The sequence below is a fragment of the Petaurus breviceps genome, unplaced genomic scaffold (genome assembly GCF_028583685.1).
Source record: "Petaurus breviceps papuanus isolate PSGF00001 unplaced genomic scaffold, PetGlider_PUasm1.0 175, whole genome shotgun sequence".
In the NCBI taxonomy this organism is placed as follows: domain Eukaryota; kingdom Metazoa; phylum Chordata; class Mammalia; order Diprotodontia; family Petauridae; genus Petaurus; species Petaurus breviceps.
The window spans coordinates 69,487,244-69,512,778 of NW_027185764.1; the positions used below are offsets into that span (position 1 = coordinate 69,487,244).

At 35.8% G+C, this 25,535-nt stretch overlaps 1 protein-coding gene and 1 pseudogene across 2 annotated transcripts in view; one reads left to right on the forward strand and one right to left on the reverse strand.

Annotated features, from left to right (window-relative positions):
* Positions 1-25,535, forward strand: part of HSDL2 (hydroxysteroid dehydrogenase like 2) — a 44,748-nt gene that overhangs the window by 15,696 nt on the left and 3,517 nt on the right. The window contains exons 5-11 of one of the 2 annotated variants that reach the window (XM_069085330.1): positions 1,385-1,488; positions 3,820-3,918; positions 16,133-16,327; positions 19,850-19,924; positions 20,683-20,754; positions 22,025-22,177; positions 22,639-22,767. In XM_069085330.1, coding sequence (XP_068941431.1) covers positions 1,385-1,488; positions 3,820-3,918; positions 16,133-16,327; positions 19,850-19,924; positions 20,683-20,754; positions 22,025-22,177; positions 22,639-22,767 — 827 coding nt within the window. The remainder of the gene's footprint in view (positions 1-1,384; positions 1,489-3,819; positions 3,919-16,132; positions 16,328-19,849; positions 19,925-20,682; positions 20,755-22,024; positions 22,178-22,638; positions 22,768-25,535) is intronic. The other variant, XM_069085331.1, reaches the window with a different exon arrangement.
* Positions 17,728-19,060, reverse strand: LOC138158959 (cyclin-G1 pseudogene; annotated as a pseudogene).

Sequence of the window (25,535 nt, forward strand, 5' to 3'; positions counted from 1 at the left end):
AGACAGAGAGTGAATACTGTCCACTGGTGAAGGACAGTGCTGTTGTTACAGGAGTTTGGGAACCTTTCTGTTGGTTCAGAAGCCCTGAAGAAGGATTTTCTTGTTGTATGTTTACAGAAATCCTGGGAGAGGGTTTTGCTCATGTTTTCAGGGGTCCTAGGACTGTTCTGCAGACAGAGGATGAATTAATGAAGAGACTGGCAATGTATCTTGTGGCCTTGCTGAGCCTTGTCTCCCCAGGAACTAAGATTGCTGAGAACTTGCCTTTTGTCAAGATGAAGAAAAGACCTCCATTTGGGTATTAAGTGCTGTGCTTAAACTTGTTGTAACTCTGGGGTAGATTCAATTGTGATCCAGGGGTGGGGAACTTTTGACCTTTTTTGTGTTCTATCATTGAACAAATGAATGTACTTTACTTATGATTGGAAACTAATCTCCATTTGAGAAGAGGGGCTTTGTGATGTACTAAATGAAGGTACAGCCTAGGGGTGGAGTAGTATTTAGAACAGGGACTTTGTAATTGATTAAATGAATGTAAGGTCCTGGGGTGGAGTAGTACTTGGAGATTATTTAATCACACTTAGTAAATGCTATATTTTGAATGAAGTCATATTTTGATTCCCTCTATTCTTAATTTGTCACTGAATAAAATGGAGAGCACCTATGCTGGTATTCTGAACCTTGGGAAGTTGCCTTTGCTTGGCATTACATTGCATAAAGTAATCCAGTTTTGAGTATATCTACTGTTAACTTTTTTCTTTTAAATAGTATTTTATTTTTTCCAATCACATATAAAGACAATTATTGACATTCTTTTTTTTTTTTTGGCTTTTTGGAGGGGAGAAGGCAGGGCACTTGGGGTTGAGTGACTTGCCTAAGGTCATACAGCTAGTAAATGTTAAGTGTCTGAGGTTGGATTTGAACTCAGGTCCTCCTGACTCTAGGACCAGTGCTCTATTCACTGCTTCACTTAGCCACCCCAACATTTATTTTTTTTAATAAAAAATTCTGAGTTCCAAATTATTTCCTTCCCTTCCTTCTCTTTCCTTCCCGTCTCTCCTCCCTAAAGTGGCAAACAATTTGATATAAGTTATAAATGTGCTTTCATGTAAGACGTATTTCCATGTTAGTCATGTTTTGAAAGAAGAAAAAGAACAAAAGAAAAAAACTATAAAAAAATTGAAAATAATATGCTTTTGATCTACATTCAGACTCCATCAATTCTTTCTCTGGATGTGTAGAGCATTTTCCATCTTGAGTCTTTTGTAATTGTCTTAGATTTTATTGTTAATTTAAAAATAAAACCTAGCCCAAGATATCATGATACATGTAGAGAAGTGGTTAAAAGACTACTAACTTAATTTTTTTTTACTTTTGTTTGCAGATCAAAAGCATGCATTCCTTATTTGAAAAAGAGTAAAATTGCTCACATCCTAAATCTCAGCCCACCACTAAACCTGAATCCAATCTGGTTCAAACAACACTGTGGTAAGTGTTAGAGAAAATAAACCTGTTCCTGTTGGTTAATTTATCAAGCTTTTGAATAACATTAATGAACCTAAAGTAACCTATATATAATACTTATGATTGAATTATTTTTATCTATAGAATAGTTGTTGGTTGGGGAAGTAATAATTTCATTAAGAAGAATTGTGCCTTACACATTCTTATAAGTAAACTTCAGAAGGAAAAGGGGACTAGATGTCAGCTTTACATTGGCTCTCCCAATTCCTGGAATGCTTATGAATTCTTTCTGTGTACTTCCTACCTTCTAGTGCTTTCCCTTCCAGAGTTATCTGCTTTACATGTATTTTGTATATTCTAGTTATATATAGCTTCTCTCCTCCAGTAGAATGTAAGTTCCTTGAAGGAAGGAACAATTTCACTTTTGTCTTTGTATGCCTAGTGCCTGGTACAAAACAAGGACTTAATAAATATTAGATCGATTTATTAAGCCAGGCAGGGAAAACATACCTCAGAAGAGATGGGTGAAATCAAGAGACACACATTGGCTTTCTTCCTGAGGAGAGCTTCATCCTGATCTGAAGTTCAGAGAAGAAAAGCTGATCATTCCTATCTCTAGTACCTAGCCAAACTGCCTGGGTACCCTCGTTCATCCCACTAAGTTAGAAAAGTTAAACCATTCTTTCATTGAGTTGGCTCAACATTCTCAGCCTGTCCAAAAGAAATAGAATGTTGATCTTGTATGAATAAGGGGAAGTTTTCTTCTTCTCTTACTGTTGCATTAATCCCCTTACCTCTCCTCCTCTTACTTCTGCATTTTTAACTTATTCCTTAAAATCTGTACCTTTGACACAACATATTCATGATTTCAGACAAGAATAAATATTTACTGTGGTAGCACCACCATGCTTGTGCATAGACATCCTTGTGATCCTTATTTCATTTCAACTTACAAAAGTTAGCATGGTTCTTTTCTTTCTTTTTAAAAAATAATTAATATTTCATTTTTCCCAATTACCTTTTTTTTTTACAATTTTGATTTCCAAATTGTTTCCCACCCTCTATTCACTCCCCCCTCATTGAGAAGGCAAACAATTTGATAAAGGTTCTTCATCTGCTGTCACGCAAAGAGTTAGTTCCATATTAGTCATGTTGTGAAAGAAAATAGACAAAAAACAAAAACCAAGAATAATAACAAAAGTAAAAAAAATACTTCCATCTGTGTTTAGATTTAATCATTTCTCTGGAAGTAGATTTTTTTTCATCATAGGGTCTTCAGAATTGTCTTGAATCTTTTTTATTGCTGAGACTAGTTAATCACAGTTGATTATCGTGTAATTTTGCTGTTACTGTGTACAGTGTTCTCCTGGTTCTGCTCACTTTGCATTGGTTTATGTGAGTTTTTCCAAGTTTTTCTGAAAGTATCCTCATCATTTATAGCACAATAGTATTATCATAGTATATTTCTATTGGAGTATGAATCTATAGAGCTATAAAGGTTGAAACAATTTAGATCATAAATTGATTGGAGTGAACAGCTTAGAAACTGTTTTCTTAGCCAGTTTTCTCTAGAATGAGCTACCTTAATTTCTTTATTTAAAATTGTATAATCAAGAGGCAGAATGGCATAGAGGAGAGAGATCTGGTTTCTGAGTCAGAAAGACTTGGGTTCAAGTACTGCCTCTGACACTTGCTGGCCATATGACCCTGGACAAGTCCCTTAACCTCTCAGTGCCTCCAAGCAGCACCCTAAAACTAGAAGTTGCAGAGCATATGCCTGTCTACATTGTTGGAACTTTTACCAGGAAGTTTATTACACTGAAGACATGGACTAAATAAATAAAAATTGAAATATGTGGTCATTAATGTAGCCTATAGCAAAGGATGAGAAAAAGACATATTTTATATAATCCCTTTTAAATTATTCTTTAGAGGGGGGCCACTAGGTGGCACAGTGAATAGAGAACCAGCCCTGGAGTCAGGAGGACCTGAGTTCAAATGTGACTTCAGACACTTAACATTTTAACATTTACTAGCCATGTGACCTTGGGCAAGTCACTTAACCCCAATTGCCCTGCCCTCCCCCTTCCAAAAAGCAAAATAAATTAATAAATAAAAATTATTCTTTAGAATGTTTCAGTTCAACTAGTGATGAATATGAACTAGTTCAAAGCCTTATCTGAAGACAGTGTTAAAGATTATCTGTTTTTACTTCCAACTCTTATTTTGTATTATTTATATTCTTCAGAAGCCTAAACAGATATCGATGTGTCTTAGAAAAGGACCAATAGAAGGAAGTTGATCGTATAACCCTGTGGATTGATTGTCTTAAGATATATTTTTGCTCTTTTTCAGCTTATACTATTGCTAAATATGGTATGTCTATGTGTGTACTTGGAATGGCAGAAGAATTTAAAGGAGAAATTGCTGTCAATGCTTTATGGCCTAAAACAGGTGCGTTTGACTTTTTTTTTAATTCAATTTTTGGTCAATTCTGAGAATTTCTATTCTCAATAGATACTTTTTTGTGGAGTAGAAGGTTGGTTCACCTGTTAGAAAATGAAGATTATCTCAAACTTTGAATCCACTACATTTTGGGGAATAGATTTCCTGTATCTGTTCCCCTCCTCCCCCCATGATAATTGTTTTGGGATAGTTTTTTTCTTTTAGCTTTGGAGTGAGTGATATTCTATCCTTGACTTGGAAACATATTGCAATATCACTTAGACGGCACTGAGACTTTCTCCTCCCTGGCTTTATGTGTCCTTATGGTTCTCCTAGTTTTTCTGCCTCTCTGCTCACCTGATCCTTCCAGGTCTTTTTTGTAGGGTCCTCATGCATGTCTTGCCACCCTATGTGTCAGTGAACCTTAGAGCTCTTCTGTCTCTGTATTCTCTTTCATTGATCTCTTCAACTATTAACCTCTATGCAGATGACTCCCAGATCTACACATGCAGCTCTCATCTCTCTCCTGACCTCTAGCTGCATGTCTCCAGCTACCTGCTGAACATTTATTTCTACACGGGTTTCCCATCAACATCTCAGCATGTCCAAAATTTAACCCATTATGTTTTCTCTAAATACTTGGATTTATACAATTATAGATCAGGCTCTAGAAAGGAACCTTGTGTTATGTATGACCATACATTGAGGCTCATGGGGGGAACTGAATTGCCCATGGTCACACAGGTAGTAAGGAGGCAAAGCTAAGATCTGATTACTCCAGGGCCTCTGACTCCTAATTCAGTATTCTTTCCACTACACCATGCTGCTTCTCGAACCTTTTAATTCTCTTTTTGTCAAGGCCACCAACATCCTCCCAGACACACAGAAGTTCACAACTTTAAGTTCATTCTCACCTCTTCACCTTCACTGTCATATCCAATCATTTGCCAAGTCTTGTTGATTTTACCTCTACAACATCTCTTACAGCCTTCCTCCATCTTTCTACTTTTTCTGCAGTTACCCTGGTTCAGCCCTTAGGATCCCTTCCCTTATAGTAACCATCTCTTGGGTCTTCCTGAATCTAGTTTCTGCCCTCTCCACTCCATCTTCCATGCAGCTGCCAAAATGATATTCTTAATGTATAACCATGTCACTTTCTCCTTCAGGATATTTTGGTGACTCCTTATTGTCTGTAATTTAAAATATAAAACTGTTGTTTGGAATTTAAAGCCCTTGCCAGTCACTGCAACTTCTTTTCCTTCTTATTACATATTACTGCTTTTCATCCTCTCTCTGTTCTAACCAGTGGTCTGCTTGCTCTTCCTTGTACACGACATTCCACCTCCTGTCACCATGCCTTATCCCCCATGCCAGGAATGCTCTCCTTCACCTCAGCCTCTTAGAACCCCTAGCTCTAACCTCTAGCTTAGTTCAAGAGCTAGCTACTATAAGAGACCTTGAACAATTTTCCCAGTTGTTAGTGCCCCTCTACACACATGCTGAAATTACTGTGTATTTATTTTGCATATACATTGTATTTACTTATCTTTGAATATGTTTTATTCCCATTTTCTTTGTGTCCCCAGACTCTAGCATAGCATATATGCTTAGTAAATACTTATTGAATGAGTGAATGAATACATGAATTAAATTACCTTCAGAGCTTTAATTACATTCTTTTAGAGCCAAGTCTGGTAAGAAAGGAAGGTGAATACAAGTCATTCCCCAATTGATAAATGGTCAAAGGATATGAACAGGCAGTTTTCAGAGAAAGAAATTAAAGCTATCCATAGTAATTATGAAAAAAATGCTCTAAATCATTATTAATTAGAGAAATGCAAATCAAAACATCATACCTATCATATTGGCTAACATTACGAAACAAGAAAATGATAAATGTTGGAGAAGATGTAGGAAAAATAGAACTCCAGTTCATTCTTGGTGGAGTTGTGAACTGATCCAACCATTCTGGAGAGTAATTTGGAACTATATTCAAAGGTCTATAAAAATGTGCATTCCCTTTGACCCAGCAATACCACTTCTAGATCTGTATCCCATCATAAAAATGGGAAAAGGACCTACATGTACAAAAATATTTATAGTAGCTCTTTTTGTGGTGGTCAAGAACTGGAAATTGAGGGTATGCCCATCATTGGGGAATGGCTAAATAAGTTGTGGTATAGGAATGTAATGGAATGCTATTGTGCTATAAGAAATGATGAACAGACTGACTTCAGAAAAACTTGGAAAGATATATATGAACTGATGCCGAGTGAAGTGAGCAGAGACAGGAGAACTTTGTACACAGTAACAGCCACATTGTGCAATGACTGACTTTGATAGACTTTGCCCTTCTCAGCAATGCAAGGACTTAAAACGATTCCAAATGACTCATGATGGAAAATACCAGCCACATCCAGACAAAGAACCATGGAGTATGAGTGCAGAGTGAAGCAGACTATTTTTTTGTTTTGTTTTTTTCTTATGGTTCCATTTGTTCTAATTCTTCTATACAACATGACTAGTATGAAAATATGTTTAATAGGAATGTATATGTAGAGTATATATCAGATTGCCTACCAGCTTGGGGAGGGGGGAGGGAAAGAAGGGGGAAAAAATTTAAAACTTATAGAAGTGAATGTTGAGGGGCGGCCAGGTGGCTCAGCGAGTAAGAGCACTGGCTCCAGTGTTGGGATGACTTGGGGATCAAATCTGGGCTCAGATACTCAGCACCACACCCAGAAATAACTGGCTGTGTAACCTTGAGCAAGTTACTTAACCCTGATTGCTTTAAAAAAAAAAAAGTGAATGTTAAAAACTAAATATAAATTAACTTTAAAAAAAAAAAGGAAGGTAAAAAAACAGGTAATATCTCACTTCTTTAACTAGTCTTAGTCTGAAACAAGGCCAATACTGGTCTAGATATACAAGTTCTGGATTTTTTTTAATTATACATTGTCATTGATTTACAGTCAGATCTCCTACTGAGCACTATTAGAAGTAGAAGTGGAACACACAGTCCTTGCCCTCAGAGAGATACAGCAGTACTCATGAAGCAGCATGATAATTAAGCATTATCAAAGTTTTCTAGAATTCATTTTTTTTCCTTAGGATCAAGGAAATTATTTGTATAAGGCCATAGATCTATAGAAAGTACTTGTCTCCATTACTATTTCTTACATTTTTTTTTTTTTTTGCTTTTTGGAGGGAATTGGGGTTAAGTGACTTGCCCAAAGTCACACGGCTAGTAATTGTGTCAAGTGTCTGAGGCCAAATTTGAACTCAGGTCCTCCTGTCTCCAGGGCCAGTGCTCTATTCACTGCACCATCTAGCCGCCCCTTATTTCTTTTTTTCTTTTTTTTTTTTGGAGGGCAATTCGAGTTAAGTAACTTACCCAAGGTCACACAGCTAGGTTTTTTTGTTTGAGTGTGTAAGTGTCTGAGCCCGGATCCAGACTCAGGTCCTCCTGACTCCAGGGCTGGGGTTCTACTCATTGCACCACCTAGCCGTCCCACCCCTTATTTCTTACATTCTTAATTTCTGTCCAAGTGGAAGACTCGGCTATTGCCCAAATATATATCTTAAGTCAGAAAATTTTCTAGTGCTCTAGTCCCAAGGTTTCTAGAACTGAGGTAACTTCTAAAAGCTATAATGGTGAAGGAACTTCTTGAACAAAATATTCATTTGCAAATGAAGTAAGGACTTTTGATCCTCTCCATCCTCTGCAGATTCTTCAGCAGTATGTCAATCCAGGCATGTTTCCAGAATGTGAAATTTAGCAGCAAAATACAAATGAAACTGCACAATTAATAAAATCCAGTTTTTCTTTAACTAGAACTAATGAGGGGCCCTTTGATACTTTGATTACTCCCACATCCTAGCAGCAGGAGAGAGCCAATCTAAGTTCTTTGGGGCTGTTTCTTTAGGCCTTGAATGCCCTCTAGACAATCACCCCATGGTGCCCCAAGAGGAGATCCACTAGGATGTATAATAACCTGTGATCAAGGACTGCAAAGGTCATATGACTCAGGCTAAAATCTTGTCTATCATTTTTTGAGAGTGAATTTTGCTTGTTTGTTTCTATTTGCATCTACTTCCATTGATCCACTGTTGTGATTTATCCACGAAAATAAAAGTCAAGCTTTCCTTTATATGGACAAAGCACATATTGAATACAGCTATAGCTGATAAGCTATAGCAGAAATGACCAAAGAGTTGTCAGAACTCATTTCTCTATTTTTTCTTTAAAAGGTCTCAAGTTTTAAGTTGATGAACCCCAAGGTTCATTGACTTTTATCCCAAACTCTTATTTTTATATCCAACAAATAATCTGTAAACACACAGTTGTTGATGTGTGCTTTTAATGAGCATTTGTGCTGAGAGCCAATTCTCTAACTAGTTTAACTTGTTTGCTTAGCTATGTTGCAGAATCTTATTGAAAGCTGCTTCTCTCATAGCTCCTTATTTAATCTTGGTTATACACAAGTATTTTTTTTGTGAAATAAGTACCTCTTTTCCCAATAACATTTTAAAAGTGATAAACTTGACAATACCCTCCTTTTTTGGAGCCATTTTAAGAAATCTCCCTCAGTACAGAATATAATAAGGCATTGTAGAATAATCTTACTGTACTTTATGGGGATAATGATGAATTATTGAACTTGAAATATTTTGGTTTTAATGTACTTTAATTGCTGTTATCTTTTGCTTTTGGACCTTTAAGAAGGAATTCTGTTTCTTTTTCTTAGTCTGAACTTAAAGAGAAAAAAAAAGAGCATATATATATATATATATATACACAGAGAGAGAGAGAGAACCACAAGAAGAAGATTCTGTGAAGCTATGATCTCCATTTCATACTAATTGCTTTTTTTGAACTCAGGTCCTCCCGACCTCAGAGAGAGTCTCTATTCACTGTGCCACCTAGCCACCCCAACACTAATTGCTTAAAAAAAAAAACCCTTAAATAAATTCTACAGATTACCTTCTTTTTTGTAGAAAATTTTTAACATGACAGTGGCCTTTTTTTGGCAACCATTATTGCTAACTTTTTCTGTGAGAAAGAAAGGAAATATAAACCTTTGTAACAAATCATTATCATAAAATTAATCCATACAGTGATCATGTCCAAAAGTGTATGTCTTTGAACCTTATAGGCATCATTTCTGTGTCAAGAGGTGGGTAATGTCATTGATTATAGGATCCCTGGAGTCTTTACTTTGGTCAGAGTTCTTAAGCCTTTCAAAATAGTTTTTCTTTGCCATATTGTTATCTTTGTATAGATTGTTCTTCTGGTTCTGCTTTATACTACCTAGGATTTTCTGAAATTGTCTTTTGCATCATTTCTTATAGTTCAATAATATTTCATTACATTCATATGTTCAATTTGTTCAGCTTTTCCCCAGTAGTCCAAGAGACAACCTAAGGTACCATTCTTAGATTCCAATTCTTTTCTTGCTCCTCCTTCCCCTCCCATTTCAATGTCTTCAGGATCAGGAAGTTTGTTTTATTTGTGACTATTCCTTCCCTGGTGTTATATTCCCTGTTTTTTAAAATTCAGTTTGAACTTAAATACATAAAGACCAAAAAAAAAACCATTTCATGTACATAGCACAACATATAAAGATTTTCTATAAAACCATGAATTTACATTTCACACTGTTTACTTTTTTTGAAAAGCTGTATAAGTACTACATATCATTTTTAAAGCTACTCCACTTTCTTTGCTTCCTACTAATTTTTTTTATTCTGTGCAGTGTACTTTTTATATTTTTCCCCTTCTTCCTGACCTTACCCTAGAGATAGTTAACATTAGAAATTATGTATATATGTGTACAACTATACTATACATCTATTTATCCATTTTTTCTCTGGCAACAGAAACCATCTTCCTTCATAGGTCCTTTGTAGTTGATTTGAATGTCTATAATACTCAAAATTACTTGATTGCTCAAAGTTGTTTTTAAAACAATACTGCTCCTATGTACAACATTCTCTTGGTTCCAGTCATTTTGATCTTCATTATTTCATACAAGTCTTCCCATGTTTTTTTTAAATCGATGAGCTCATCATTTCTTGTAGCACAGTAATATTCCATCATGATCATATTCCACAATTTTTTTTTAGCCATTCCCCAAATGATGGGCATCCCTGAAATTTGCAGTTCTTTGCTGCTACAAAGAGAAATGCTATAAATATTTTAGAATGTATAGGTTCTTTTCCTTTTTCTCTAATCATCTTGGAAAACAGACCTAATACTGATATTGTTAGGTCAAAGGGTATCAACAGTTTAATAACTCTTTGGAAATAATTCCAGATTGCTCTACAAAATGGTTGGATTAGTTTGCATTTCCACCAACAGTGAATTAGTGTGCCACTTTTTCCATATCCCTCCAACATTTTTTGCTTTCCTCTTCTATCATTTTAGCCAACCTGATAAGTGTAAAATGATATCTCAAGGTTGTTTTAATTTGTATTTCTCTAACCACTAATGATTTACAGCATTTTTTCATATGACTATAAGTTGTTTTGATTTCCTCATCAGAAAACTGCTTGTTCATATCCTTTGATCATTTATCAATTAGGGAATGACTTGTTTTCTTATAGATTTGACAAAGTTCATTATATTTTAGATGTGAGACCTTTATCTGAGAAATTGTCTATAAAAACTTCCCCCCAATTTTCTACTTTCCTTCTGATCTACATTGATTTTATTTGTACAAAACCTTTTAAATTCAATGTAATCCAGATTATCCATTTTATCTCACAATGTTCTTTTATCTCTTGTTTATTCATAAATTGTTACCCTTTCCACAATTCTGATAGTAATATGTTCCATGTTGCTCTGATTTTCTTGTGATAGCTCACTTTATATCCATCCTTATCTTGGTAAATGGTGTAAGACATTGGTCTGTGCCCACTTTCTCTCAGGCTGCTTTCCAGATTTCCCGACAATTTTTACCAAATAATGAATTCATATCCCCATAACTTAAGTTTTTACATTTATAAATATAATCATTTGCTGCTCTTTATTATATGTCTACTCTTTCCACTGATCTGCTTTTCTGATTCTTAGCCAGTACCAGATAGTTTTCATAATTACTGCCTTCTGATAGACTATATTTTTATTAGTTACTTTTATATTCTTAACCTTTTGTTATTCCAATTAAATTTTATTATTATTTTTTTCTGACAGAGTAAAATAATTTTTTGGTAGTTTAATTGAGATGGTATTGAGTAAATAGTTTAGGTAAAATTGTCGTTTTTATTATACTGGCCTTGTCTGCCTTTGAGCTATTAATAATTTTCCAGTTATTTGAATCTCATTTTATTTGTATAAAAAGTTTTTTACAATTTTGTTCATATAGTTCCTGGGTCTGTTTTGGCAACCATACTCTCAGTACAGGTATTTTATACTGTCTACAGTTATATTAAATGGGGTATCTTTTACTATCTCTTTTTGCAGGGTTTCATTGGTGAAATAAGAATGCTGATGATTTATGTGTGTTTACTTTGAATCATGCTGCTTTGCTAAAATTATTGTTTCAACTAACTTTTTAGTTGTCTGTAGGATTTTCTAAGTATGTCATCATATCATCTGCAAAAAGAGATTGTTTTGCAATCCTCATTGCCTATTATGATTCCTTCGGTTTCTTTTCTTCTCTTACTTTTATTTCTAGGATTTCCAATATAATATTGAATAAATGTTGGTGAATGATGGGCATCCTTATTTTACTCCTGATCTTACTGGGAAGGCTTCTAGCTTATCCCCATTACAAATAATGCTTGCTAATGGTTTTAGGTAAATCCTTTTTATCAATTTAAGGAAAAAATACATTTATACCTATGCTTTCAAGAGCTTTTTTTAAATAGGATTGTGCTATAAACTATTGTGTATTTTATCAAAAACTTTTTCTGCATTTATTGATATAATCATATTATTTTTGTTATTTTTATTATTGATATAATCAGTTATGTCAATAGTTTTCCTTATGTTAAACCATCCCTGCTTTCCTAGTATAAAACTCATTTCATAACAATATACAATATTATCCTAGCTAGCTTATTTTATTTAGGATTTTTGCATCCATATTCATTAATGAAATTAGTCTGTGGTTTTCTTTTTCTATTTTTACTCTCCCTGGTTTAGATATCAATACCATATTTGTCTCATAAAAGGAGTTTGGTAGGACCTTTTCTTTGCCTATTATTCCAAATCATTTGGTTGTATTCTCAAATTCTTCGGTTACCAAAAATAGCAAATTTCACCCTCTTCCTTCTTTCTATACTAATCTATTTCTTTTATTCTCCCTTCTCTTTTCTCTTCATAAAACCCTTAGAAGAGAACTAATCTACCCCTAGGATTTCTCTTATTATTTATTTACTCCATCAGTGTCCTTTAAAGAAAATAAGGCTCTGAAGAGACATTTTTTTTCTTTTCTCCCTGTACCATCATACAGCTCCTTCAAGATGGCTCAGATAAGTTTACCTTCTTAGGTTTCTCTTGACTCTGGTATTTTTATGTCAAAAGTTCCCACTCATTTCTAGTGTCTTTTTATCAGAGATACTTGAAAATCCTCTTTTCCAATAAAGTTCTTTTTTTCCCACTGGAGGATTATACTCAGCTTAGCATGGTAAGTTATTCTTGGTTGTAAACATATCTCCTTTTAGAACATTATATTCCAAGGGACAGCTAGGTGACACAGTGAGTAGAGCACTAGTCCTGGAGTCAGGAGGACTTGAGTTCAAATGCAGCCTCAGACACTTGATACTTACTAGCTGTGTGACCTTGGGCAAGTCACTTAACCCCAATTGCCCTGCCTTCCGCCCTCCAAAAAGACCAAAAAAAGAATATTATATTTAAAGATCTCTGGTTTTTAGAAGAAGTTACTATGTCCTGTGTGATCTTGACTAATTGTTGATACTTGAACTGTTTCTTAATGTAATATTTTTTCTTAGATTCAAGTGTTGTAGCTTTGACATTCCTTGGACTTTTCCTTTTGGGAGCTTATCAGTGGATTTCTTCTATCTCTGCTTTTTGGTTCTAATACAGGCTTACCTTAGAGATATTGAGGGTTCAGTTCCAGACTACCTCAAGAAAGAGAATATCACAATAAAGCGAGTCAAACATTTTTTTGTTTTCTAAGTGCATATTAAAATTATGTTTATATTATACTGTGGTCTATTAAATGTGCAGTAGTGTTATGTCTTAAAAATGTTCATAGCTTAATTAAAATACTTTATTGCTAAGAAAAAAATTCTAACCATCATGTAATCTTTTTGTTGGCTTTTTGCCTTGATAATAGTGATGGCTATCAACTGATGGTGGTTGCTAAAAACTGGAGTGGTTATGGCTATTTCTTAAAATAAGAGAGCAGTAAAGTTTTCTGCATTGATTGACTTTTCCTTTCACCAAAGATTTCTCTGTAGCATGCAATTTTGTTTGATAGCATTTTACTCACAGTAGAGTTTCTTTCAAAATTGGAGTCAGTCTTCCCAAACCCTGCTGCTGCTTTATCAACCAAGTTTATGTAATATTCTTTAATATTGTTGTGTCTCAGGGAATAGAGAGGCCTGAGGAGTGGGAAAAAGATGGGGGAACAGTAGATTGATGGAGCAGTCAGAACAGACAACATTTTTCTATGTTTGCTATCTTATATGGGTGTAATTTGTAGTGCACCAAAATAATTAAAATAGTAACATCAAAGATCACTGATCACAGGTGGTACCATAACAGATGTAATAATAATGAAAAAGTTTGAAATATTGAGAAAATTACCAAAATATGACACAGGGACATGATGTGAGCACATGCTGCTGAAAAAAATGGAACTGATAGACTTGCTTGATGCAGTTGTCACAATCCTTCAGTTTGAAAAAAACACAGTATGTACAAAACTCAATAAAAGGGCAATAAAACAAAGTATATGTGTAGGTCGGGGCAGTTTTCATTTGTGATTTCTCGAAATATAGCATCCAGGGGCGGCCAGGTAGCACAGCGAGTAAGAGCACCGGCTCCCATGTTGAGAAGACCTGGAGATCGAATCCCGGGCTCAGACACTTAGCACCCACCCAGAAACACCTGGCCGTGTAATCTTGAGCAAGTTACTTAACCCCAATCGCTTAGGGGCAGCCAGGTGGCTCAGCGAGTAAGAGCACCGGCTCCAGTGTTGGGATGACCTGGATCAAATCCGGGCTCAGATACTCAGCACCACACCCAGAAATAACTGGCCGTGTAACCTTGAGCAAGTTACTTAACCCCAATTGCTAAAAAAAAAAGAGAGAGAAATATAGCATCCAGGCCTTTAAAAAAAACAAATCAAATATATGTAGTTTTCAGGGAGTTCAAGGATTCTTAAATTATATCTCTTTGTCTTGTTTTTCTGGTCATTTTAACAAATATTTTGTTCTTTTTTTTTTTCCAATCTTTTGATTTTGTTCTAATACTTCTCAGTTTCTTTTTGGTCTGTTCTGGCTTCAAGGATTTCATTTAAAGTGGTAAGGTTTGCCACTTTCTCTTCTAAGCCACTGATTCTTCTTTTGGTTCATTTTTGAGAGTTTTTATTTCATTTTTTAATTTCTTCCTTCATCCCGTTTATGTATTCATGCAGTCCTTATGAATATTCCCTTTTTTTCCCCCAGAGTCTTTGCTTGCAATTCCTTTGCATTTAGAGTTGCAGTAATTTTTGATAGTAGTTAGGGTTTTCTTTGGTTTACTCATCTCTTCGATTTTAGTTCCTGAAATTGGAGCTCTGCCCTAGGCTGTGCTTTTGGGTGGGATGGTCAGTCCTGCTAAGCTTGTCCTGGGTCCCCTGACCACTACCTCCCCAGGTTGTCCTTCCCTCCCAGGTCTTTGAGGTTCAAAGCACTAGAACTTCAGGAATTTCTGTAGCATCTCAGGAGAGTGTTCTAGGGACCTCAGATTCCTTGGGACTGTATTGTCCCAGGCTGAGTGATGAGGCATCACACTGCCAACCTCTCAACTACTCCTCCCTGGGATTTCCAAGATGCCTAGTCTGAGGCTTTCCTACCATCCTGCAACTTTCTCAGGAGATCCCTCCATCTTGTTGCCTCCCACTCACCCCACAACCTTACAAGCTACACACATTGTCACTGGCTGCACTAGCACTCAGTTTGTTGGAAGGGCTTTCCTTTCCTTTTGTTTTTGGGTGCAGGTCTGGTGTAGGAAGATGTCACCATAGTTTATCTTTGTATTTCTTGACTACTTTTAGCTTGTTGTGAACTTGAGAGTTTTGCTGAAGTTAGTTTCTGTGATCTGGGAGACCTGTCTGCCCCCGGTTCAGGCAGCCATCCTGGCAGAAAGTACCCTATTAACTTAATTTTTCTAAATCTTAATTATTCTTCTATAAAACTGGGTTATAGTGCTTATAGCTCTTCCCTTCAGGATGTTGTGAGGATTCAGCACAATGTTTAACATTTTCAAACCTTAAAGCATGTTATAAATGTTTGTTGTTATTTTTGTATTATCCCATATAGTACTGATTGAATAATTGGTGTAAAAGCAAAATTTGAGAACATTGATCTCTTCTCAGTGACAGTCCTGTTCTCTTCTACTCCATCTTTTGTATTCATAATGGAATTCTGGTCATACATACTAGTGTCCTTCAACCCTTTTAGGGAATATCTCAAGTTTTTAGATGGTACTGAAAAAACCCGTTGAGTTTTACTTAGGATGGAGATTAGGATTGGATCCTGAAGGTGAGAAGGAAGAGGGGTGGGTGCTTAGTATGGAGAAGGTCCCATTTAAAGTAGTGCAAAGTCTTATTTGTAAAATGTTTTCAAAGTATAGCTTATTACTATTCTAGTTCCAAATTACTAAAGTTAAAGCCTATTTCCTTCCTTGATGTTAGCAAATGGTAAAATACAAAAATATGAAATTATATGTGCCATTAATGATCACTATATTACACAATTTTGCCTTTTTTTTTTTTTACTGTAATTGACAAATCAGAGAGCGAGCATTGAATGCCTTTTTTTTTTTTAAGCAATCGGGGGTAAGTAACTTGCTCAAGGTTACATGGTCAGTTATTTCTGGGTGTGGCACTAAGTATCTGAGGCCAGAATTGATCCCCAGGTCATCCTGACACTGGAGCTGGTGCTCTTACTCGCTGAGCCACCTGGCCACCCCTCATGGGCCGGTTCTTAACATTCTGTTTGTGTGACTTGATTTTGTGTGGTGTGTATGTGTTTTTCTCCCTTGTAGCCATACATACTGCTGCTATGGATATGCTTGGAGGATCCGGTATTGAAAGCCAATGCAGAAAAGCTGACATCATTGCCGATGCTGCATATTCCATATTCAGTAAACCAAAAAGTTTCACTGGCAATTTTATTATTGATGAAAATCTGTTAAAGGAAGAAGGAATTAAAAATTTTGATGTCTATGCTGTTAAACCAGGTAAAGTTTGTTTTTTAAAAAGATGATGGGAAATACTATTAATAGTGCTTTAAGTCAGATTTAACCAGAATCAACCTAGAATTTTAGAGTTGGAAGAGGCCTTGGGTGGTTATCTAGCCCACCATATGATCAAAAGAAATCCCTGCTACAGTATAACCAACAAATAATTATCCAACCTCTGTTTGAAGTTGCTCTGGATATTAGAAAGTTTTATTTCTGACAAGTTCAAATTTACTCCTTTGCAACTTCTGTGTATTTTTCTAAGTCCAAATAGAACAAATCCAATTCTTCCACAGAACAGCCCTTCAGATACTGCAAGACAGCTGTCATGTCACTCCTCATTTGTCCCTTGTCCAGCTTAAACATCAGCATTCAAGTTATCCAAAATAAAAAATAAAAGCTAGTTTTTCAAATTGGTTTCAGATTTTAATTTTTTTTAATTTTTAATTTTTTTGCATTTCAATAGTTTTATTGAAAGGTCACTTTCTTAGTACCAGAACATAATGGTACTTTGTTAGGTTACTTCAGCCAACTTAAGTTTGCATTGATGAATTAGAAAGGAAATTCTTCAATGAATCAGGTGTTTAGGAGTAACTGAAGAGTGCATCTGCAAAATGCTTTACAAAATGAAGCATAAGACATGAGACATACTGTGGTTCTTTGGTTTACCTTTAAAGGGAAGTTTTTTTCCCCCCACAACATGATGCCAAAGGGAAATTATAGTTATAGCTATTGTGGAAGTTAAGCTATATATTGCACTGATTAACTATATGCTTTCTCTACCCTCTATGTCAAGTTAGATTCATTAACCTACAACTAGCCTTAAGTGCTCCACCTGCCACATAATTTGTAAATTAGTAAACTGGTGCTTACTTTAATCTGGATAGACAACTCACTTTAGTCTCTCTAAGTTGAACTGTTATAGGAGTATTGTGACAACAGCATTCCCCATATGTACTGCTTTTAAATACAAAGTTCTATACTAACAGTCCAACTATAATCCTTACTTAAAAGCTCTAGTGTGTTAGCATTAGCTTATATTGCTTTAGAAGGGCACAGCTGAGGTTTCAGATTGGCAGACTATATGAGTTGCTTGTATAAGAGAAAATTTTTTCTAAGGGGCTAGATATTTAGATAAAAATCATTCTGTATAAAACTGTATACCATATCACTTGTTCCCTACAATAATGTTGAAGATCACTTAAATTTAACATCTGTCTACAACTTTAATAGAATTTTATAATCAAATTTAAATGAAAAATATGCCAAACAAAAATCTTTAGAATTACTGGATTATCTAGTTTTATAAGGCTTTTAACAAAGTTGTTTATACTGCCTCAAAGACTAGTAACCCTAACTATACTAAAGTGCATCATACCATTTTTCTGAAGTTGATCTGCTTTGATATGAACTTGCATCACAATTCAAATTACATCAATTAAAGTCAATCACACCTTGCCCTCAATACTACCTATAATTAGTATACTGATCCAGATACTACTAGATTGGATCAATATTAACTGTCAATTCACAATATAGTCTCCCATCCTTATTCTACATTAGGGTTTCACATTTGAGTTTTAGTTTTTATAAACATGCTTTCAAAGAAGATCATAATTTAGTCCTGAACACATTTCCAACTGCAGCACACGTAATCAATTTCCAACTATAGCCTGTTTTCCCCTCAAGTCTGAAAACATCAATGCTAACCTAGTTGCTATGTTTCAGGCTTCACAGCTTAAATCCATTCTAATATTGGAGTCCACGGTTCTGATGTGAATAAGCCTTCAAAAATAGTTGAATTTCTTCATCATAAGAATCCTATTAAGACCCAGTTTCAGGGATTGTTGGAAGATGAGCAATTTTGTAATAACTATGCTTCAACTGACGTGCAGTACGCCCAGACACAATCCACTTCAACTTCTGAACATTTGGTTTAGAGCACTTGTTTGATAAGTATTCAGTTAGGCACTTTGCTACAAGTTCCTGCCAGAAGGTCAGATCTCTGCAATTTATCTTGGAATGTTTCTGAAGGCATTCTACTCCTTCTGTCAATTCTATAAATTTCTTTGCTTGAATCTCCAGTACAATTATAGACAATGCCAATACAGAAGGCTTTGCTTTAGAAAACATAATCCTACAGTGGCATGCCTTAAGCTGAGCTTCCAGTCTTTCAAAACTCAGGTTCTTTCTCCTTTCAAATGGTAAGTTTTCATGAATGAGTGAGTAATAGAGCTGTAGAAACTGAAAGGCAGTAGTCGCTTTGACTTTCCAACACACCTTCTCTAATACTATCTTTTCCATTCTCATCAGGTCAGAAACTGTGAATTTGTATTGGCTTATTTGTATCAAATCAGTGGTTAATGGGACATTTCTCTCTTCCTCTGTTGATTACACAGCCAGATAGAAGCAACTTAATCCCACACATCCAAGATGTTTGGGCTGTACCTTCATTTTGGATAGAAATCTGTCCAGTAAATTCACTGCTAGAGAAAAAGTCTCTGTGTCAAAACCAAAGAATTGAGTTAGGCTAAGAAGATCTTTCACTTCAAAGTCCCTCAGTCTTGCCGTCATCTGAAAGCCATTATCATGAGCAGATTCAATTAGTCTCAAGCCACAGACCTTTGACTGACATATGGACTCCTGTTCCAACAGAACATTCAGCTGGTGCAGCCGTTTCTGAGCTTCAGTTGTTACCAGTGCCTCTATCATCTTGAGCTCCTCGCGGCGGCTCTTCCTCAGTAGCAAACCTCCCTCCTGGGGCTTGTCCTCTCCTCACCCTGAAAAATTAGTCCAAATATCCTGAACGATGCGGGAACTATAAGAGGGAGAGGAGAGGGGCCCGGGGGGGGGGGAGATAATGGAGGGGGCTTATAGGGCAGCGGCTCCAGCGAGCTGAGAATGATACCAGTCCCAGGCCGCTAAGCGCTGAGAGCTGGTTTCAGATTTTTAAAATAGAAATTCTGTTTAGGGATCTTATATTGGAACACTTGCTTTTTCCAAACCTTTTAGGGCTATGAAATCTTTCTGAAAATCTCTGTCATACATTATTGTTGGGGAAGTAAAAGATTGTTGTGTCAGGTAGAATGATGGTCCACTACCTCATGTGATCTGCATATCCATGTGAAGACCTCTCTGCTTTAATTGATCTCCTCCATTCTCCTACCTTGCTTAAGAATTCTACCCCTTGGCTCCTTTAGATGTAAGAGGCACTTTGTCATATATATCAGATGCTTAATAAATTTGTTTAATCAATTGGATTTTAAAGTTATTTAGCAGTTGGTTGGTCAGTCAACAGGCATTTATTAAATACCTACTCTATACCAGGCTCTGTGCTAAATACTAGATACTTCTAAGAAAAAATAATGCATTAAGCAATATTTGTAATTAGCATCTTATTGGGGAATTAATTTTTCATCGTATTTTCTAATCATGTTTACTAGCCAGCAATAAGCATGTCTTCAAATTTTATGGAGTTATTTTCATTTATTTACCTATTTGGTTTTTTATTGCCCTTTTTAGGCCACCCTTTATTACCAGATTTCTTTGTGGACGAATACCCTGAAATAGTTACCAAGGAAGTGGAAAAACAACAAGGTAAGATGATTTTATTTTCTATAGGTTTGTAATGATAGGAATATATAAAGGTAGGCTAAAACAAAATAGTTGCCCTCAGAAAGTGACACCTGCTTCTGCTGTGAAAGCTCTTGATAAATTAAACTATAGGATTAAATAATTAGGATCCTTTAAACCCCACCCCCAGTCCCCCAGACAAAGAAGGGTTTTATTTTTCCTCCTACCGGCTGCAGACAGAAAAAAGCCAGAGATCCTTAATATTATCCTTGCAGCCATTTAAAAAAAATTGATTGGAAAATTCAGTTCAATTCAGCTCAACATTTATTAAATGCCTACTGTGTGCTGAGCACTGTACTAGGCTCTGGGGGAGATGCAAAGTTGAGATAAGATAAGGTCCCTGCCTCTTGGAGCTTGCAGTCTAGTAGGAGGATATGACATGTATGCAAATAACCACAGTAGAAAATATGCATGATAAGTACATAAGGGAATGAGTTTTTGTTTTTCTTCCTATTACTGACTCTTTAAATGTCGCTTTATTTTGGAGAAGAATTGGGCAACATCCAGCATGTGTTGGAGCCTTGTTATCATACTGTTCTCAAGGTCTCTACCATGGGACAAGTTAGGTGAAGTAACCGGATAATGAAGTTTAATTGTCACTTATTTTAAAAAGAAAGCTAAATAGATGCTAGAGGGACCCCATGACCCTGCTAAGTTCTCCTCTGTAGTGAAGAGTTATAACAAGTTTCCAGTATATTAGTTTTTCCTGATTTCTTCCCTAGTTAGAACTTGGACATCTGGTATTCAGAAGGAGAAAGTTCTTTCAAGTAACCAGTTTCCGGGTAAACGTTCAGGTAATGAGTGCTTTTGCCATCAGAATTGTAGGGTATTCAGTATACACACAATTGAGAGGCAGTGTGGTGTAGTGGATAGAGAGCAGGACTTGGAGTCAGCAAGACTTGGGTTCAAATCCTGCCTCAGACACTTGCTGGTTCTCTAATCTTGGGCAAGGTACTGAACTTCTTTGGGCCCCAGGTCCTCATCTGTAACATGAAGGGGGGTTGGTCACTAAGGTCCCTTTCAGCCCAACATCTGTGATCCTATGACTTAACCTCCCTGAGACTCACTTTCCTCATCTATAAAATGGAATTTTCATAGCACTTACCTCACAGGGTTGTTGTAAGAATCAGATGAGATAGTATAAGTGCTTCATAAACCTTAAAGTGCTTTGTAAATAACAGCTATAAATATAATTATAATTCATTGAAGTATTTGGTATTCATACATTTGAGGCTGTGTTGATTTTAGAGCTTTACATCCTCCTGCCCCTTCTCCTCCAACTCATCAAGGGTAGCCCCCTTTGCAAGAGCAGGTCTTGCTCTCTTGTTTGTTTTGGGAGGCCAAATATGCTTTTCTGCCAGTAGGTAAATTTTATTTTTCTTTTTGGTCAAGACCTGAGATTCATTGAATCAGTGTAGGGAACTCCCAGTATGGAAACCCTTTCTGCTGATGTCATTGGGTACCTACTGCAACTTTTTAGTGTTAGAGAGTTGCCTGGGGCCAACAGAGAGGTTAAGTCACACAACTAGTGTATATCAGAGGCAGGACTTGAACCCAGTTCTTCCAGACTCCAAGACCAGCCCTCTATTCACCATGCCCTGCTACTTCTCAGTGTGGGGTGGGAGTGGGTGGGGGAGATATATCTTATCTCAACTTTGCATCTCCCAGAACATAGTTGGGCACTTAATAAATATTGAGTTGAATTATTAAACTGAATTTAAGCATTTTGTTGTTTCCTCCAGTTGATAGGTGGTGGTGATATCATAGGGAACCTATTAAACAAAAGCATCTCAGAACTATTTCTAATCATTCTCTGAGTGGCTGATGTCTTCAAATGGAACAATCTGGGGGTATGTAAAGTTATTAGATGTTATTTTATTAATCGTCTAGTGTCCATTAGATGGGCTAAGTAAGTAATTCACTTTAGGTCACAGGCTTTGGTCAAATTGTAAACATAGGTTTGCATCATATGTAGAATGTTTGATAGATACTATTAACTAATGCTTAATGTTTGGCTTTGTGTTACTGAGATTTCAAGTGCATACATTACCACCTTTCTAACAGATGCAGCTCCACCAGCAAAAGATTGGAAACAGTATCTACAACAACCAAAATTAGCTGCTGGAGCAGTTGAAGAAACATTTAAAATTCTTAAAACAGCTCTCAGTGAAGATATTGTGAAAGCTACTCAGGCAGTTTATCTGTTTGAACTCTGTGGTAAGGATAAATTCTATTAATTTTGGCTTTGAATTCAGTTTAGCAAATATTTATTGAACACCTACTATTGTATGTAGAAGAAAGTCAAGAACAGTAGTAATCTCATTGATAATTAATTATGGTTGGATTGCCTGGTACTTTTAAACTTTACTTGACATGTCTTCATTTTTCAAAGGAAGCCTTAATTCTTTAACCTGCTACTTCCAAGCAAAATTGTTCAGCCTTTTGCCTCAAAGAATTAGGGAATAGAGAGTAAACTACTGAGTTATGAGGGACAAGCCAGTTTTAGGAGACAGAAAAAGTAGTAGTAACTTTTAGTCTTCCAGATCAGGATATTATGTTGTTGATAAGTAGTGTCAAGAAAAAGCCAATTTATGCAGCTGTGTTCTAAAATATTAAACTCCTGTATGTTGCTCAAGTTTGATGAAAATATAAGTCTTGTAATTTTATGTTGTGCATAGGTGAAGATGGTGGAACTTGGTACCTTGATCTTAAAAACAATGGTGGGAATGCTGGATCTGGACAGCCTAGTGAACCGGTAGATGTGGTAATGACCATGACCACTAGTGATTTTGTGAAAATGTTTTCGGGTGAGTTTCCAAATAAGTCCATCTCATGCGTGTATGTGTTTGTGTGTGTATGTATGTTTTAAGCTAATATAAATATAATCTTATTTTAAGGTATATGCTTAATCTCTTCCTTAGTAATCAAAGATAAAAACTTTTTAAATCTAGGGATTTTCCCTGAATCTTGAGCAACTCCTTACATTGCAGAGTAGTTGCTGAATCACCCCTACATTTCCCTGTTCCTGTACTTAGTGCTGCCACTGCTATAGCCATTTTCCTCACAGTACTGTGAGGTTAACAGTGCCTGGTTAACACAGAGAGTTGGAAATCAACTTTCTTTGTGTATTCCTAGCAGGAATAATTATTCTGGGGAACAGAGCACTGGAGACAAAAGAACTATACTTTTGTTTGTTTTCAACGTTCTTTTTTTTTTTTTTCCCCAGAACTATACTCTTAAAAAGAATTCTTATACTTGATTCATTCCTGGTAGCCAGGTGAAAATTATCTCTTTACAATAGCAACATGATCAACAAAAATGTTGAGCTTTGCCTAGAATTGTTTATGGAGAAGTAGTAATTTCTTGGGGAACATTCAAATATGGCTACTTCTGTGATTAAGAACACCCCAATGCCAGTCTTTCTTTGAAACTCCTGAGCTGCTTCTGCTAATCCACCCATTTATATCTGGGACCAACAGAAAAGTTCCTTAGGAGGCGATTTAGTCTAGGATCCATTCTAGAGCCATACAAAATAAATTCACAGTAATTTTGAGAATTGGAGGCAGTCTCTTTCAATTGAGGAAGTCAAGGATACCAAGGTACCAAGAGGTAGAAATGGTGAGGGGGAGCATTCCTACAAAGGTTCTTTCTTGTGCAAAAATTCTGGATTGTCCTCTGCGAGGAATAATATATGTGGCCAGTTTGGCTAGATCCTGAGGGTTGGAAAAATTTTCCTGGAGGCAGTAGGGAGCCCCTGAAACTTTGAGCTAGAAGAACCACATAGACCACCTGGGCTTTAGGAATATCATTTTAGCAGCTTTTGGAAGATGGATTAGAGAGAGGAGAGACTTGAGGCAGGGAGACCAATTAGGAGGCTGGTATAATGGCCCAGATTAAGAGGTAGTAAGGACTTGAACTAAGGTGGTTGTGATGATATAAATGGAGAGATAAAGACAGTGGTGAGAGATCTTTAGGGAAGGGGTTGTAGAGACAAGACGTAGGAACTGATTAATTCTCACGAGGAGTGAGAATAAAAAGTCAAAGATGACCCCGATCTTTTGAACCTAAGTGACTAGAGAATGGTATTCTTAACAGAAATAGAGCAGTTAGGAGAAAGGTTGGTTTAAAAGTAAATAAATTCTACAGTATTACTTATTATACCCAGAAACTTTAGCTTTATTCTGTTTGCATCTTTATAATTTAAAGATCACATAGTATCTCTTCTTTCTTCTATAAGTTTTGGTTTTGGACCAAAGCTACAAATTTTGATTTTATCAGATAAGCATTCCTTTTTCAGCTGTAACCTATAAACATATTTGATCCAATGTATGTAATTTTTCTGATCTTTTAAAAAACTTTAATTTTCCTAAAGTTGTGAGACTTCTGTAATTTTTTGACACGCCCTTGATTATGAATTTTTGCACGTCAATTAAAAGTCTATACATGTTATTTTTGGTAACTTAGAGATATTGAGAATATAAATTTCTTGACTATTTCCAATAGAGACATTTCTTTCATCTCACTTATATTAGTATGTGCCCTTACTTGTGAACTGAATAAACAGCATATTTTGTAAATATGACGATCATTTTTTTTGTCAATTTGTAATGGGGGGCCCATTGTTATTTTTATATCTCTTATAAATGTAACAAGTAAGGGACATTGAATACAGCATAAGATTAACACAGTTTATAGACAAATTAAGAATTTTGCCATAGCATTAAGATTACTTCTCTTTTTTCCCATTCTCTCTTTCTTCCCCCTTAATCTCTCCTTCCCTTTATTTATGTGGTTATAGGGTTTAGAGGTAAGAAAACATTACCTATTACCAGATTTTATGGCCTAGGTACTTAGTATATATTTTGTATTGACATTCTTCAGTTGTTTCTTCCCCTGCAAAAGGTAATATCCTTGGAGGCATGGACTGTTCTTGCCATCTTTGTCTAACACAATGCCTTTGCACATAGTAGATGTTTAATAATTGCTTGGTAAATAATTTGGTAGGCATTTAATCAGTGTTACATAATTGAAAATGACCAAATGCTCCAATCAGGTAGAATTGCCACTTTTGGTCAGTAGAGGGCATTCTAAGATAAAATAAAATGACCTCATAAATGCTATTTTTAAAAAAAAATCCTTTAAAGACAAATTTTGGTGAATTTTTGATTAGCAAGGATATCTAAGACAAAATGTAACTTCCGGAGACAACCTTAAACTTTTTAATTGAATAGAAATTTGGATAGATAAAGTGAATATTATTACTGTATATTTATTCATAGTACATTGACTTATTTTTAAAACCAGCTCATTTTATAGACATATTCTTTAAAAGCAAGTATTTTATACATTGATTCATTTTCCCATTGAAAATGCATTATAACTTTAGAGTTACATTATCTTTATTTTTATAGATGTTTCATTTTTGTTTGCTAAAGCACAGACTTCCAAATTTCCTTCTCCCCTTTATTTCCTCTTTTTGTTGTTGTTCAGTCATCTCTGACTCTTCATGACCTCCTGGATCATAGCATGCCTTTGGGGTTTTCTTGACAAAGATACAGAATGGTTTGCCATTTCC